The 18699-nt window shown below is 31.6% G+C and overlaps 3 protein-coding genes across 10 annotated transcripts in view; 2 read left to right on the forward strand and 1 right to left on the reverse strand.

Moving 5' to 3' along the window:
- The first annotated feature begins 1276 nt into the window (after positions 1–1276).
- Positions 1277–6320, forward strand: LOC126832742 (uncharacterized). Its single transcript, XM_050563639.1, has 10 exons — positions 1277–1563; positions 1660–1811; positions 2949–3100; positions 3248–3344; positions 3418–3637; positions 3700–3984; positions 4109–4725; positions 5717–5870; positions 5944–5991; positions 6141–6320. The coding sequence occupies exons 1-10, from the start codon at positions 1465–1467 to the stop codon at positions 6177–6179; spliced, it is 1863 nt and encodes a 620-aa protein (XP_050419596.1). The 5' UTR covers positions 1277–1464; the 3' UTR covers positions 6180–6320.
- A 770-nt stretch (positions 6321–7090) lies between these two features.
- Positions 7091–8529, reverse strand: LOC126832743 (biogenesis of lysosome-related organelles complex 1 subunit 2). The gene is made up of 4 exons (XM_050563640.1): positions 8310–8529; positions 7772–7902; positions 7400–7511; positions 7091–7332 (listed from the first exon to the last, which is right to left on the reverse strand). Exons 1-4 carry the CDS (start codon positions 8365–8367, stop codon positions 7193–7195), a joined length of 441 nt encoding a protein of 146 aa, XP_050419597.1. The 5' UTR covers positions 8368–8529; the 3' UTR covers positions 7091–7192.
- Positions 8530–11284: 2755 nt separating this feature from the next.
- LOC126832835 (PDZ and LIM domain protein Zasp) overlaps positions 11285–18699 on the forward strand; it is a 28834-nt gene continuing 21419 nt past the window's right edge. For 2 of the 8 annotated variants that reach the window (XM_050563833.1, XM_050563830.1), the window contains exon 1: positions 11285–11688. In XM_050563833.1, coding sequence (XP_050419790.1) covers positions 11581–11688 — 108 coding nt within the window. In that variant the 5' untranslated portion in view covers positions 11285–11580. The remainder of the gene's footprint in view (positions 11689–18699) is intronic. The other 6 variants (XM_050563834.1, XM_050563836.1, XM_050563835.1 and 3 more) reach the window with 4 other exon arrangements.

Genomic DNA, 18699 nt, shown 5'->3' on the forward strand with positions numbered 1-18699 from the left:
TTTTTTAGCAATGCTATAATAGTATAATATACATGCAGTATGTAGGTACCCCCAAAATTAATTTTTCTATATAAGAACTGATAACTGTTACAATATAATACTTGTTACCCTTAATAATCTGATATTGTTGAGAATCGTTAATACAAGACCAGTGCATTAGTGCATATAGTAAAAATAAAGTAATAGTAATAGGGTTCAATAACTTCATTAATGATAAATTTTTACAAACAAACGGTTTATTTTAGAAATGTGTACGTAATCTATTACGCGTATTCAATAAATGTTTATTAATTTGTGTCGGTGTAAATTTAATCAACAGTAACTGGGCTATGATTGTATTGAATTGTAGGTCATTTGGCATACACACGGCACTACTATAATTAGATCTGATATCATAATATATTTACATTAATTGAACTGCATTCTAAATACAATTTTTAAAAACAACGTGACAAGGTATCCACTATTTATGGGCGTTATGATATTATAATTAACATATTTTGAACACAAGACGTGTACACGTAAATACAAGTATACATATATAATAGTAGTCGGTGATTTTGAACTGTGATGAGCATGCTAATTTTACATATAAGGCATTTAAAATGTTTGGATACTAACAAGAATGAAATATCATTAAATATTACACAGGTCTTTTGTTTTGTGAGAAAAGTAATTTACAATAGGCTTAAAAACCGGCAATATAATTTTTTAGTGGAATATATTATACAACGAATATATTATACCTCTCTTAGAGTAGATGACAATTCCGAAAGGGTCAAATAGTTTAATTGTTTTATAATAGTCGTAAACGCCTTTTACTATCAATGGATCGTTAAATCTGCACAAAAGAAAGTCATTTTTTCCTTCGTTTTTTGAAGAACCCTAATATAAGTGCAATTTAGATGAGTTTTAGAATGCAATAGGTTATAGGTAGTTCAATTGCATTTAATTTTTTTAAAATGTCGTTTAAAATAGTTATTTATAGTCGTTAAAAATTGGTCAAAGGAAATAAAACAAAAATATTATTTAGTATTTGAGAATAGAATTCATTTTTTTTTATACAAACCAGTAAAAAATATAGAAAATTTGACATTTTTTTTTAAACCTAATTGTTTCCTAACATTTATAACCATAAATTTGCATTAAATATTTGATTACAATGCGCCTGTTTCGTATATGAACTCTATTAGCTATAACTTAAGTGTACGGTGCAGAATGTCAGGTATTGATGGCTTGCGGCCAAAAGGTATTCTCAGATTAGAGTATCATGCTCAGCGTTTACTACTGCTGTATAGTACTTGATTACGGTTTGCTCGCGTTACCGAAAGACTTTTTTTTTTTAAAGATGAACTTGAAGCTGTGTAAATCGTTGTATAGGATTTACTACAATAACGTGGTTTAACTGCATTACCGTGTTTAAAGCGTTGTATCATCGATAAGTCCAGAACTGAAAATAGCAAAATGTGCGAAGAAATAATACTTCACAGGTACGATGACACGCCTTGGGGCTTCCGTTTGACGGGAGGTCACGATTTTGGAATTCCTTTGACCGTGGTCCGAGTGAGTATGCTTACACCAAAATATCATCTGTTAATAATTAAATACTAAAAAAAACACAAAAAAAAAATAATAACAATATCTCCGTATTGGTTTAAGGTAACCGGTGGCAGCCTGGCCGAGGAAGCAGGGATGTGTGTTGGGGATATGATAATCGAAATAAACGGCGATCCAACCGCTCAAATCACTCACAGCGATGCCCAGCAATATATTCTGGAAGCCGGAAATACCGTCAACCTCTCTATTTTACGGTATGTACAACGGCAATAGAATTAATAAATATATGATATATGCGTGTTTTACTGTAGATAGATTCTATAGGGGATTCTGTAAACAATAATCCCCGGTTGACCAATTACTAGTATTCACGATTAAAATATATCAAACATCTATAAATATAATGTTATACTGCGATTTCGGCTTGATTCGCATCAGTGGAAGTCATGTGACCAACAGTATTCTTAATTAGTTCTGTATAAAAAAAAAATCTAAAATCAGTTGGAGACGACTGGCACATAACAAAACAATCTTTAAATAAACAACAAAACGCGGTGGAAAAAGTAGCCAGTGCTCATGTTATACTACAATAGTTTTAAAAAACATTAAAAGATATTTCAAGGAATCATAAAATCGATTCAATATGTATTTCAATAGAAAGCGCACTAGCTTTGGAAGTATCTAGATTTCATAAATCCTGGTTAAAAAATATTGTTTTATGTTCATAATAAAATGTTTTATCGATTATTAATAAATCATATAAGTGTATAATTTGCGTTACTTATATGGCGTAAACTTAAATGAAATACATATACAGCACTAACAATTAAATTAAAAAACTATGAATGTTTATTAAATCCGGATAATTCAGTTATTTGGATTTCAGTCCATTCCTTATTTTAAGTATAATGGTTAAGGCTGTTTTGGTTTTATATGCCTTGATAACCATTATAGTTCTTTTTGCATCAATCGTTGTTTACTATTCCTTAACAGCACCGCGAGTCCCTATTTAATTTTGATTTATATACTTTACATTACTGTAAACATTATAGCAATGTCATCTATGACATTTGTTATTTGTAGTAGAATCATGTATGCGTGTTTAAGCGCGACACAATAATGTTTCGTTTTTTACTGTAAAAGCGTTTTATACTAAAAAATAAATGCAATATTTATAAAGTTGTCACTGATTGTAAGTTAATTTCTGAAGCTTTGTGGCAACTGATCAATAATCTTCTTAGTAGTACCTAAAAGTTTTCGCATGGAAATGTTTAGAACAGTTCGATGACAAGGACCACAAGTATACTGGGGCATTATTCCAGAAAAGAGAAATCACAGTCTCTAACATAAGTAAAATTGTTTATTATTTTTATTATGGTGTGCTTGTACAGAGGAAGTCCAGTGCCAGCTGTAACGCCAACCAGATGTCTTTATACGCCGTCGGCCATGGAGCGAGCGACCTCGTCTGTTGGAAGCATTGCCGAACACGAATCGTCACAGAATTACGGCGAAATTCACAATTACAGAGATAATGTTGTATCGGGTAAGAAAAGACAACTGTATTGACTGTTGGGTATCTCAATTCACATCCGACTTCCATTGTCCTCATAAAAAGCCTATATTCGTAGAATATTATAGCTCTACGTTAGCATGTTTATGAACTCTACAATGTTTTAAATGTAATGTTTAGCTGCATCGTCAGGCTACGAAATGACTGAAGAAGAAATCGCCGAGAAACTTCTGGAGAGCGCTGAAGTAATAGAAAACAACGGAAAAAACGTCATAGGGTAACAAAATACCCAAAACTACTATTTTGTATTGTTTAACGATTGCAATTTTCGTTTTTATCACAACTTTTAGGGTCAATTTTAAACGCTTCGTGCCTAAATGCGATTTTATTAAGAATTCGTTAGTGTTCCAAACATTACAAGAGGAACAGATTTTCGACGAGAAATCTGAACAAGATCAACTGAAAAAATGTCCCACAAAAAGGTTCTCCACGTTTTTGACGACACCCAATCGACCGAGGATCAAACCTCCCGAAAAAAAGAAACCAGAAGAGGTGAAAAAACAACCAGAGGTGACAAATAAACTATATATAATATGTAAACAGTAACAAGTAACAACTGAATTTGTGGTTAGGCCGTTGAAACTATCGTAGACTCGACCGAAAGCACTACGGAAACTAAGTCTTGCGATAAAGTGTGCACCAACTGTAAGTGTAAAATGACGGATATCGAAGACATGGTTACTGCGGATAAGTCATGTGAAAAAGATGAAGTTACTAAGGCTGAAGAGGATACGAGCGTTGCGGAACAACAGTCTAGTAACGAAGAAGAAGAAAGAAATGAAGAAGATTTGGACGAAACCGTCAACGAGGATGTCGAACAAGACGAAGAAATAGAGAACATGGACGTAGAGACAGAGGTGAGCATCAATACAAGATAAAAAATCTTAATACATACTTGTTTTATAATTTATTGAGTGAATTACATTTACAGCGAGAATATCTATTAATATTTTTTAATAATCTATCGGTTTGCTTTTTAAGGAATCTGCGGAGAAACCACAGGAAACACCAGTTCCAGATATCGTTGAAAACGAGAATGAAGATCCTGAAAACGAATTTGTAAAAAGCGTGCAAAATATTCAAAACCAACTGAACACCATTCGTCAGCTACCGTTGCAAATTCAAAATCACATAGCATTGTTGGAGAAACAGCTGTCAGAATTGTTGTCGAAAAAGATCAACAGTGCCGGCGGGTCTGAAGGGCACGCCGTTGCCGAGAACGGTACGGGTCGACGAAGAGAAGACAGTTGGGTTAAGGTGGATGAAGAAGGACGAGAAGAGGAATATGACTACGAGGAAGCAGTCGACGAAGCGGGCGTGGACGAAACAGACGACGGGGTAGAATCTTCGGAAAAGGACGAGGGTGGCGAAAATAAGGAAACGGCCGAAGAGGAGCAGCAGCAGGATAATGATAGCGAACAGACGTCAGACGACAAGGAACCCGCCGGCAGACCAGTGTACCCGTTAACTCCTTTGCCCAGACCGATCGTCTTACCGGGTGGTCGAAAGTGGAGATGTCCCAAGGACGCGTATAACGAAGAGTTCATCGCAGAGACTTTGATATCCCAAGCAGAAGTTTTGGTCGGGTCCGCGATGGGGTAAGACAATTGATCAATTTATTTATTTGGCACTTAACGGGTTATTGATTTTAAGACACTAAAATTCCTGCATAACGTAACTAGCTTATCTTACAAATTGTAGCAACTAGCATATCCAACCATTTGGTGTTCTGAAATTATTTTTTAACCAATTTTAAAATATATTTTCCCGATATACCTACCTGAGAATAAAAAACAACACCTGCTTCCTCATAATGATGAGCGACTTTCTAAAATATTTACCTAAATGCTAAATGTGCCTATAAATTATATACCTTAATTAATTAATGGCATTAAATACATTTAGTAAATTACACTTAAATCACTATTCCGTTGCATAGGGAGAGTTATTAGTACAACCAATTATATAAAATTATCTGAAAAAATGTATTTTTAATTAGAAAATAATCGTATGTACACAATAAAATATTAGCCCCATTTTCTTATTATTTATTATTATAAGCAGTGGGTAGAATTCAATTAAAAAATGTAATTTCCTATCTATACTTTCAAGTGGTTTATATATTATGTTTAGAGTTATAGAGATTGTGATTTGAACATCACAATAGTTAATGATTAATTGCATAATATGTCATTTATAAAATGTTAACGGCAAGACTAATACAAAATACATTAGAAGTGAGAAAACATGTGTACGATTGAGTCCCACGTGATTTTAATGTTAGCTAATTGATCATTTACCGGTTTACAGTAATTACTAAAAATCTTACTAGGAACAATATTACAATTTACTTATTCCAGTTGGTAGGTAACAGAAATTCAGACCAAAACTGTTACTACCTAACGTTTGTTTCGATGAATATAGTTAATAATTTCCTCAACTACAGCATGTACCTAATCGTTTTACTGCCTATATTCTTAAACCTTTTGTCATATTTGTTATATTATTTTGTAAAAGCTAACAAAAATTCAAGTATATATATGGAATTTGCCTAGGTGCAACTAAAAAAAATAAAAATACTTTCTTTAGGGTTAACTTTAGAAAATATGAACCACCTAAGTTCGACGTGTCCAACTCGGCCGTTTACAAATTAGTACATAACATTGAATCAAAGAACACCGGAGGAATAGAAAACAGACCGGAGAAGGTTTCCGCTGAAGAAGATTTTTATTATCACAAACCGGTAAACCCTTAATATTTACTGTTAATGCTTTAAAACAAATTTGTTAGCATTTAATTTATGCTGGTTTACACAGATTGATGCTCGACAATTCTATTTGGCCACACTTCCACAACCACCAATAGTAAGCAAATTAATAAATATACACTGTTCCTGGTACTTACAACTGATAATTGAAAATACATATTTAAAACTAGAATATTATTATTTTTTTTTATTACAATATGTTATACAAATTTAAAATTATGTTTATTAATTGCAATCTTTTTTTAGGTACCAGATTTTGAAAACGAAAGTCAACATGGGCATTAGCAACCAGATACTTTAAAAATAATTCCCATACTTGCGTTGAAATAGAACTACACTATCACTATAAAACTATTAATTTTACTAAATTTTTAAATGGACTCTGAATTAAAAAAAATAAAGCTTTTAAGTTAATACTACTTTCAATTGCGGGACTATAAGTTCAGTGGTTTAATATGAAAATAATTATTAATTTAACCAAAATATATTCAAATTTTGTTTTATTCAATGTTAATAAAACATAATAATATGTATACCAATATAATATTATTTGACACTGTTTAAATGTTTGTTAATACAGCAAGAGAATGATTGCACCATGTTTGAATTAATCAATTTGATACATGAATGATAAAATCAAATACGCTTCATATGGATCACATCTGACAAGTATTCCCAATAAAAAATGTAATTCCTTCTTAGCTTGCATTAAATCTAAAATTTCGTTTTAAGAAATTTTTTGTAGTTTAATTTGTATTAGCTTTAGGTAATAATTTTTTAACTTGTAATATTCATTTAAAAAGAAATTTTTTTAAATGTTTTTGTTACAACCTGCAGAAACTGAATGTTTTAAAATCAAAGATATTTTCAGTTTGTTTTCCTCTGAAAAATATATATATATTATACAATCATTAAAATTGCATCACTTATGATACGTCATCTATATACTTATAAGGTGTCTTTTATGGAAAAAACGCATCAGCACCGTAAAAGCAAAAAAAAAAAAAATGTTGTTTAGCTTTGTAGTTATTTATAAAGATCTTGTAAGGCAGAAATTAACATAAGTAATATACTTTTTTGTTTAAAAATAAAAATATAAAGTTAAAATAAATGTATTATAAAAGTCTTTATCATTCAGGAGATAAGGCTTTTTTCTATAAGGGACGAGTCACGAGTCTATTTTAGATGCGTGATAATGGTATAGAATAATAGGTAATGTTATATTTTAAATTTCTCATAAATGTTTTATCACAGAATACCGTAGCTATTATCTCAGTATTTTATAGGTACAATAAAAATCACTGACGCTTTTCTAGACTCTTATATTTTGCTTCTAATCTTTTGGCATATGAATCCAATTTGAATGCAGCTTGCTCTAATTTTGAAACACTGTCTTCTATTTGATCTATTTGGGCTAGATAGGGTTCTAACAATTTATCTAAATAATACAATATAACATAAATAGTATATTATTATACAAATTAAATTTTGTTTAAAGAACTTACATTTTTGATTCAATTCCAGGATTTGATTTCCAACATCGGATGCTAGCTGCCTGTATGAAGCATATTTTTGTGTCGTTGCTTTATTCATTGTTTCCAGCAATTTATAATCTTCCTGTTAAATTCAAGTTTCATTATTATAACCCGGGTTCTATTTTTCGACTCTTTGAGATAGATTTTGATACATTAATTCATATTAAATTTTAATAACACTATTGCGTGAATAAATTTATATTTTCTACTTAACACAATTGTAATAATAAAACTTTTAAACTATAGAAAAATAAACGTTCAAATATAAAAAACAAGTTTTCAGTATAATTTTAGTGCATAAGCATAACATGACATTTACCACCAAAATTTTAATTACCATACCAGAGTTATATCCAGTTCTCCCAATAAATAATCTGATGTCTTTTGAAACATCTTCGTTGATAATAAACTTATGTTCGGATCATGAGGATCATTACGTTCGAAACTACTTGTACTTGTAGATAAGGTTGGTCCTAAAATAATAATTAAATTCATTACAAAACACCATATAATAAATAATTACGTAGAAAACAGTTGACATCAATTCATAATGAATTCAACATAGTGAACATTAGAGAAGTGGTAATCTGAAAAATCGTGTAGGCGACTTAAAATATATCGTAATTAGATTTTATACCAAGTTAAGGTAAGGTTAACCAAGTGGTACAAAACATTAAGTATTTATTTAAATAAAATACATTTTCTGATCCTAGTTACCTATTTTTCATTGGCTAAAATATTTCTTGGAATAGTTTTTAAACATTTTCATCAAAGCCAAATTTTCCCCTACGTTAACTATAGTCAATTCTAGTAGGTTAAGTTATAATGACATTAAAGTGGTAACAAAATAAATAACTTAAATAATCGACTAAAACTTTACCTCTCTTAGGTGATTCTTCTACTTCAGAGGTTGTTATAACTTTTTCTTCTTCGTCCATTATAATAATAAATTTAAAGGTTACGACTCAACAATATAATCTGATTAAAATTGTTGTTTAATCAATTACTATAGTTAAAACTAGAATTTGTAAAAAGGAATTTCAAATTTCAATATAGTTTATACTTTATACGATACACCTATAATCTATATTATATAAACATTTAAAAAAAAACACCTATTGATAAAATATAACTTTGATAATAATCATTATTGTAAAGTGTGAACAATGATGTATTACGTTGGACACACTGGACAATTCTTTCAAAATGATTTTCCCGCGTTACCTTAATTAAAATATGAATAATTTTCAAAATGTAAATATTTTTTAACTTTCTTAAATATGAAATAAAACAGTTATGATAACTTTACTTAATAAATGTAATTTATAAATCATGGTACCCTCATGGTATCATGGTAACCTCTATTAATACTTGATAATTAGTTAGTATTACCATTGAGTATATATTGTACCATATAGTATACTCAATAAACAATAGTCAATGATATTACTAGTATTTAGTCATTATTTGTCAATTCTGAAGTGTGTTTACATTAGAAATGTTCAATATTTGTATTTAAATAGGTATATATTTTTTCCTTATTTAAGGTTCGTTATAATAACATAGTTTCTATTGCTATAAACACACATCCTTGAATAATTATACCTAAATACGTATTCCAGTGGATTATGGTAATATGATTATTGACGAATGACGACCAACTGTCAATTTTAGTATAATTTTTTGTTCTGTAGCGTATTTTTTGTACTGTTCACATAAATATAATACTTTAGAGTTCTTTTTTTAAACATTTAAGTACTATTTTCTAAATAGTACTTACTTTTTACTATATTATGAATTTGTAAGCACACTTATGCTCCATCATAGACAATACGTCAATACCTATATAGATATAATGCATAAGTAAAATCATATAAATTTAAATGGTCATTTAATACGTATCCCTTAGTTCTATAAAAGTTTAAAGATAATAGTTTTTATTTTAATGAGACAACTAGGTATAAATCCCTACTTACTAATCAATAATAAATTGTTTAAGCAAATTATTATTCTATTGTTTTTTTCATTAATTTTGTATATAAAATGGTAAATACTTCAATCAATGTGTTTACAAAAAAATAAATAAATAAATAATCACCTAATCAACTGTGTTACTACGAAAATGTTTACATTAGATTATAACAGTCAGTTAAAATTATTAGTTATAACTAGGTAATATATTATTAAATAATTAATGTCATAGAGCTTTTACTAGAAAAAGTGGGAATTCGAATTGGTGTATTATTTTTAAATAGTAATTATTTTACATTTAGATTAAAAATGAAAGAAAGTTTATGAAGCATACACTGATTAATTTTTATTTTTTAAAAATTTAAATCTGTTTTTATTTTTGCCATCTTGCCAATTGCCAAATCCTGTTTAATAAATTAATACCAACCACCTAATTTGTCATTGGTCATGCACGATGAAGTATAATGTATACAGCACACGGTCTACGAACGGATGAAAATTGAAATATTACACTCGTGTCGTTTGTTATGAGAACCCTAAAAGTAGACAGTCTGACGTCTAATGTTTTTAATGACTAATTGTTTTTTAGTTTAAATTACTATTAATTGGTAATTGTTTTGAAAAATAATTATAAAAATAATAGTACTAAACCATTATGCAGTTAAAATAAAATATAATAATTATGAGTTCTCGTTAGATCGAGAAAGTAAAACATTAATTGTTCCAATTCTTAGATTTGTGGGTCGCAGCCTAAATCACCGATTTTATGATTGTAATTGCTTTTATAGTAGTAAGCAAAGTTGATAATTTACGATTTCCAATAAAAAATTTATTTTAGTATTTAAAACTTTTATTTTTATTTTATAACTTGTATACATATTATAGAATCGATGGTACAGATAAAACTAATGCTAATACATTATTTGGTATCTATAATTAGTACCCAAATCTCAACGGTCTAATATTCCTTAATCAAATCATAAAATGTTAGTTTTATGTGATCTACACATGTCTAGTAAACTAGTATTATACATATAATATGTATCTAATAAATAGAAATCTAATGCATTTGAGTACCTACTCATTTATCTAAGTAGATAGTGAAATAGAATACGGTATTCGTAATCCGTAACTATTGAGTATGTATTTGTTTTCGATTATTGGGAAATAAGTGTATTTACGAATGTGTTGAAACTTTCGCGGATTGAAATATCACATGAATGATTTTCGGATATACAATAACAACCATTGACGCGGATATATCCGAAAATCATTCATGTGAAGTGTATTTACATTGTATTCAAACATTCCCGCGATTTTTTTTTACTCATAATTATGTTACACAATTTTGTTTTAGTTATGTAATTTAATCGTATGCCCAGAAAACTACTGTTGACGCGGATATTAGAGCAATTACTGAAAACGCTTAACTACAAAGCGGTGGTTTAGTTCTTGAGGTGGATAAGACACGTGACCGACCTTCTGAATTCTAGAGTTTCAGTTATCATTGTCGCAGTCAGATGACATGTGAGCAACTGGATAAGCAGACGATGTAAAGTATGTATGCTTTATTTTTTACTCTACGGCCAAGAACCGTATCAAATGTCCGCCGAGGACTCGGACTCGAAGGATTGTCCGAAATGTCAAACGATTTTCAATCGTACTAACTACGTGCAATGTTAATCGAAAACAAAAAATGGTTTTCCTAAAATTGCAGCCTTGTCCTTCCGCAACCGACGCGACCGGCGAGGTAGCAGACGGCAGTGGCGGTCGTTGTTGATAACGTGAAAGAGGATATGCGCACACTAGTGCGCATTCCCGCTACCGCCGGCGCATTTTGATTTATCCGAAGAAGTTTCAAAAATAAAACGCTAGTTAAAACGCGCGCGCGCGCTCACGTCTCTATTCTAAAAATGCGCTCGTCTTGGCTCACACCGGTTGACCACCACTATTATTAACGTCCGGGAAATTATCAAACGATAAAACACAAACGCCACACAATCAGCCGTTGTGCATACAGCCGAGAAGGTGAAAAATACGCGTGTAGACATTTTTGTACGCTGCCGCCGCCGACTGACCGACCGGGGTTTTTGTTTTTATTTTTTGGAAAAAAAAATTAAATACAATATAATTTTTAGTGTGACCGGATTCATTACGAGAAAATACAATAACCCCGTCAAATGGCTCAGCTTATTAATTTGAGATTGTCCCGACCGGACCAATCGTCCCCGTGGGGATTCAGGCTCCAGGGAGGCAAAGACTTTGGCACTCCGTTGCTCATTCAAAAGGTAAGAGTATTTGAAATAAATCGTCTTCGCTAAAGAGATAACCGAGTTCCTACATCCTAGGGGATCGGTTGATTGGGATTTTGGAGGTAGTAACAGTAGCACGACGAGAACATAACAAACACTACACTATACTTATCGCAATTCCCATAGGGGTTAACATTAAATTATCCGCAACTGATTTCTAGCCGTTGTAAAAATCGTTTATATTTTTAAAAAATCATTTTGTGTCCGAAAGTTTCCTTATATTGTACAACAGTGAAGTGAATAATAATACATATTGTAATAAACGTGCACGTTTTGGGTGCAGCTGCACGAGCTATGGCCTACTGTATTATTGTATACTTTAATAAGGTTGTTACACGTTTGTTTGATGTTCATCGAGTGGCATATATTAAAATAATATAACCGACTATTGTACTTTGGTACACACGAAAAACGTTCATTGTGATGAATAAATTTTCTCTCTGGGTGTTTAGAATTATATTTTCCTTTTTTAATTCCACGGAAAACGCGGACGTACTGACATAAGAAAAAATTTAACAGTTTTACTAGATTTTCGAAAACGTATACGGATTTCCTCGTGCTAGTGGGCGAACTTGGTGAAATTGGCGTAAATCTCTCAAACGAAATACCCAATTTTAAATGTTAATGCGGTTCGTGGGCGAAGACTTTATTTTTATAGAAAAAAAATGCAATATGAGATACTAGTAACTAGTTCAATGAATTAATATATCAGTTGCGGTCCTCCGGGTGATTTTTTAGTTGACATAGGTCCAAGAAAATATTTTTATTCGTTTCTATATTTTAATTATCTGCTTGTAAAATAAAATAGTTTCCATTCTGACGGGGTGGGCAGTTTAGATGACCATTATGAAAAACATTTCCAAGTCGAGGTACTATTCAGCGATAAGTTCTGCCGATGTACGTCTTGCGCCTTTCAGAACCGCTACTAATTCGCCATTCAAGAAAATTAAATTATACACACATACGCGCGCATTGAGCCCATTCCATTAGTATTGGTTACCCATGGGTTTTCTATTTTTGTGTGCGTATTGGCCTTCTTCGATTTGGGCAAAGTTCCCACTGTTACGGGCAATTTGTGTGCGTATACCGCGGTACAGTCGTTCGTTCTGTCGGTCGTCGTCGATCTGCAAAGAACAAGACATATTAATCCAATTTGTCAAAATTTACAAACTGCTAATTCAAAAGTAGTATCATTTTTTTTTTTTTTAATTTTTTTTTACTCGGACGTATACTTTTTTTCAAGTTTGTTTGTGTATATACTATATGCACGTGAGAGAGAAAGAAAGAGAACTTTATGGTTCAGAGAAACTGTACGGCTAATGATCTCTCACGGCTTATCGGTCCGTCGGCCGCGCAGTCGAGCAGAAACAAAACCTAAAAAATCTATTATGTCCGATGACATTATTGGCGGCCAATGGGCAGGCAAGCCCCTTCGTTTCAATTTTCTCACGATCATAACAACCCTCCCTCCCCTATTCGACTAGGAAATACTATTTTGTATAATATAGTATACACTCAATACACAATTTTCCGTTATAGTAAACAAATGGATCGGGTAAACCGTATAGTTAAGTTAGTTCTGGGCTCTGGCTCGAATAATTTAAGACTGAAACCGACAAAAATTATAGTTTTTTTTTTCTACCTCCGACTTCTGTACAATACCATATTAAACCATTAAATGGCACTATTCCATAATTATAATAATTGTTTCCGTCACAGGTAATACTAATCGACGGTTGCTCGCGTAACGTACACAACAAAAAAAAACCGTTATGTACCATTTCGAATGCTTTTAACGGCTACAAGTGATCTGTTATTATTTATTATTTCTGGTGTATTTCGTCAAAACCATTAAATGTACACGTTATACCGCCTCTATAGCACTGTATCCTCTATTGGAGTAATATTTAAGTAGAACTTGATCCGAATATGTTTCGACTTAATGGAAGAGCCGCTCGCGTTGCTTGCAGTTTCACAAAATAACGTGGCGTTCGTTCGCAAATGGCAAACACTTGTTTAAACAAAACAAAAAAAAACACTAATGGGTGTTGGGTGAAAATCGACGTACATATTATGGTGATCAATGCGCCGCGCCGTCGTTTCAGCCATTTTTACTCGTCTCACAAAAAGTGTTTTCTGTTTACTAGTCAATATATTTATTAATGTAATCAATGCAGTCGCATTATTATTATTATTTATAACGAATCGACAACCTATTTTTCCCCAAGTATAATAAAACAACCGCTAATCGCACCTATTAAATTCAGGTTTATTACTTGTAAAATAGTCCAACCAATTTTATACTATTGTAGTATTTACTAAATATTATTAATATAAAATAAACATTAGATTGCTCCGTAAAATATTATTTTTCTTTACCCCTCCAATCGACGATTCCCTACTCTTATGAGAAATCCTTAAAACGTCAGACCTCTAGCTCAACTCAAGTTCAGTCTCGATCATTTTTCGTTTTAACGTTTGATTAACATGGGAAATTAAAATTTTTCATTAATAAAAGTCTAACTTGAAAATTAATCAACATTTTTACAATATTTAGGATTCTTAAAGGTGAAATGGGATACTTGAAAATCGTTCTCATGATATTTAATGGTTACAATCTGTTTTACTAAACTACTATTGGCTCTTCAACTAGAGCCAAAATAATAAAAAACTTTTTAAAGATGGTAACAAAAGAAATTAAGTATGGGTTTATTGAGTTTCCGTGAAAGCAAAAAAAAAGAAATACTTGTGAAATCTGGCTATCTGTTTTCATTATTATCAGATGCCGAAAAACAGGAATTACGGGTAGCAATAAATGTTAGCAAATAAGTGCGGCGCCGCCACAGCTATACGTTAACACACTGTAATGTTGTTATCTTGTCGCATCTCAGGCGACAACGGTTTTTCTTATTAGGCAAATCATGCGTTAAGTTTTCTATTTTTTTTTATATAACTTGTTTAACGATTTTACATGCAAATGGAATTTGGAAAGATTTTGTTCACGATTCGCTAGCATATTTTCAGAAGAAAACAAAAAACTGTTGTTCTCAGACTTATTATTTATTATTTGTAAAGGTGCCTTTCTGCATTTTAACCATGGTCTACTTCATAGACGGTATATAGAAAGCGTAGGTACGCAAACTCGAGGTATTAATATGACTAATTGCGTTTATTTATAATTCGTACACAAAATGTAGACCACGGATTGTGTTTTATACACTGTGTTCGCTAATTAGTATGTATATAAATGACGTATTATATTCTTGTCAGTTGTCCCCGATGAATACACCGCCGGCTCCTGTGACTACATTATAATAAACAAGCTTCCTGTCTATGACTTGCCATCCAACAACGCTGATCATACATTTGTCCGGTAGTAGAATCACCTTTTTTTGTACGTGTGCAAGGTTCGATTCAGCGTTTTTTTTTCTCATAATGTTGTTCGTTCCAGACATTTTATAATATTATATATTGTTTGTTATAATTGGTCAAATCAATAGTACCTACAAATGAGATAGCAGAAAGCTCAGATCCGCGACTATCACTAATTGGGCCTCCAAAATAAACTTCAATTGTATTGAAACACTCGTGATAATTACCTGTATAAAATGAAGTGTAAACGTAAGAGTGATTTAAAGCGATAAAAACAGATCACAGATAGCAAGAGGCGCAGATGGGTAAAATATTATTATTTCATGCTACGATTTTTAGTTTGCCTTAGTCATCGATTTGTTTTTTTTTATCAGAACCAGTATAACTTATAGTTTTGAACAACCGTTTAATTTCAAATCTCATATTTAGTAATATGCTTTTACAACGTGTGCACATTATTTGTTTTGAATATGTAGGTAGCTCGAAAACAGCATAACGTTAACGTCAATAGTGATCAAAATTAAACAATTAAACACTTATGTTATCCGATAATTCGATGACACTGAAATACAATATACATTAGTTTCCACGTCACTCTTTGCAAGTAGATCTAAATATCTGATTGAATTATAATTTGTAATTTTCATTTGTTTACTAAGTATTATGGTTTGGTACATGATGTGAATTGTGATGTACAACCTATAAATATAATATTTTATTAGCGCCTGATTTAAATTTTTTTCGTTTGGTAAGCTTTTGAAGTTTTAATAGTTTATATTTTAAAATACCATATAGGTGTGAAATTTTCGCAGAAATCCTTATTACGTACTTCTTAGTATATTGTTCGTTGCGATTGTTAAACGGCGTTAATGGCATTACATAGTTTGTCGCACGTATAAATATTTAGATTTCAGTCGTCTTAGTAGACCCGCTTGTGTGCATTTAATGACGTCGTCGCCACACTATTGACTTAAATTTGTTTTGCAAAATACTATCCTAACCATACCATTAAAAATGTCGGTTATTTTACGAGTTTGTCAAGACATAAAATACAAAATGTTTCAGTCGCCCGGTTTCCTAAAATTAAGTACCAACAGCGTCCAAGGTGAAGAAAATATGTTATTTTTTTCGATTTGTCCTTGGACTTAGGTAATTGAGATGTGGCAAAGTATTTATTTTTCTGTACATAACACATGGCCATCATAAACTTACGATTTAAACGGTATTTTTCTTTTTAAAATTTTATGTTACATCAGTAACTGAACATTCATAGCGATTAGACTGTTATTTTTATAATGTTTGAGGACAATCTGTAGTATATTCTCGGAACGTTATAAATAAAAATATTCATGTTTTTTACTCGATTACTTTACCCGCCGGATGTCATTGTCGAAGATAATAACATTTTTAACGCCTGGTCAATCACATAGTAATATATTACAATGTTTGATAATGTGTGAATAATGCCGTGAACTTTTTTTCATTTGAAACACGTTAATATAATATTAGTAGGATGGGTAAAAAAAACAGAACGTTTCGGGTGTACAATAGGGAGCTATGCCAGAAAGTGAAGTGTGCACAAATATTCGTTTTGCCAAAATTATCATAAGTCGCGAGAACGGCTATTAAGCGCCTCCCGCGATCATTCGGTCGCCGCCGACTTTTCACATTCACGGTGTGTAAAGATTATAAAACTAGTTGACCAATATTTATTCGCATATTATTGTTATTGTAATTGTATTTTAACCTTACACGGCAAAACACTTAATATGCAAGAGTTCTTGTTGAATTTGTGTCGATCACCCCGATTGACCGTTTTATTATTACCATAACATTATGCGCGTACACGGTGCACACGGTTAGACGGTTATGATCTGGCGGTTTCTCGCATCCGTTTAACAGCTATTTTATATTACAAAAAAAAATATGTATTACTTATTGTTATATACACGAAAACCGCGTGGGGCCTGCAGTATAGACATCTGTTCCGGTCGAGTAAATATTGTTGTATAAATAAATAAGGACGGGCGAAAAACGCGTTTGGTCATAATGTTTAGGACTGCAGTTAAAAATAACTTTCTCGAGAAAAAAAACTTTTCGACCTTTTCGTCGACAAAAAAGCTTACCGCCTCTCGCTTAACACATTTTAACGACCAGTGCCCGTCCAGTGTGTTTATGCATTATTAAACATATATTATCATTATTAGTATTATTTTTGTACGAGGGACCTGTCGCTGCATACGGTCCAAGACGGACGGGTGGCGTTCGTCATATTTTTATTATTATATTGTACGTATATATTATTCTATACAAAATGCACTCGTAAACGTCAGGCCTATACAACACGTGCAGTGTATCAATAAGTCTCTTAACATTAAAAAGATACGCGTTAGATTTCCTTATTAATTATTACGATCTAAAGTTAAGTAGGATAAACAAATCTGTTTGGTCGTTTGTAAAACGCGTCAATTTAAATGTTAACAATTATTAGTAAAGTCAAAAATGATTCATATACAGCTAAACTACAAAAAAAAAAATTGATTTTAGCAAATTGAGTCTAGTTTCAGCTAACAGATGTAGGAAAGTAACAATATAATATTATTATGTTCCCAGTTGGGACCGGTGTATTTTGTACATTTTTTCGCGACGAGCTATTTAAAAAGATTTTGGCTTGAGGACGAACAACAATGAAGGCAACCTAAAATAATATTAAACATAATATGAGAATTTACAAATTTAATAAGTTATATATATCGTAACACTAAAACATCAATGGCCAGTGGGCAGAAAGCAGTTTTGCGGTTAACGTAGCTAAAAATAAATACATTTTTTCCGTGACTCATGCCAACAATTTTACTTATATAAAGTTATTACCATATTTTATTCTAAATTAATTAAAAATAACTTGACCCTCGTTGACTTGTTAACATATATTATAAACCATTTATTTATATCATACTTGTATCTGATCTAATTATTACTGTTAAATTAATTGGCTAGTTTAATGTACCTACTGACTCGATCAGTAATTTCAACGATCCATGGATAGTGGATTACTTTAATAATAATTGTTTTTAATAACTATATAAAGAAATAAGCATAAATGGAGAAAAGATCCACTGTATACGATTTGCAGATGATATTGCTTTAGTGTCTGAATCGGAAAAAGACATGCAAAAATCTCTAACCACCCTCACTAAAATATTGCAGGAATATCAAATGAAAATAAATGCAAATAAAACAAAAACAATGGTGGTGACTAAAGCAAAAGAAATTCCTTTAGTGAAGTTGGTAATAAATAATAACTTAATAGAGCAAGTCCAACAATTTAAGTAGCTAGGAAGTACGATTACAAGCGATGGTAGATGCTCAATAGAAATTAGACAAAGAATAGCTATGGCAAAGAGAGCATTTATGCAAAAACGGCAGCTACTTATAAACAAAAAACTTAATATAAAGATGAGAACATTTTTTATCAAATGCTATGTATGGAGCGTACTTATATGGTTATGAAACATGGACCATCAATGGGCAAGACAGGAAGAAGTTGGAAGCCATGGAAATGTGGACATGGAGAAGATTGCTGAAAGTCAGCTGGACAGAAATGAAAAGTAA

This window comes from Adelges cooleyi, unplaced genomic scaffold, assembly GCF_023614345.1.
Source record: "Adelges cooleyi isolate 19-005CV unplaced genomic scaffold, UGA_ACOO_1.1 ACOO_flye_CR_arks_rails_tigmint_CR_PRNA_167, whole genome shotgun sequence".
In the NCBI taxonomy this organism is placed as follows: Eukaryota; Metazoa; Arthropoda; class Insecta; order Hemiptera; family Adelgidae; genus Adelges; species Adelges cooleyi.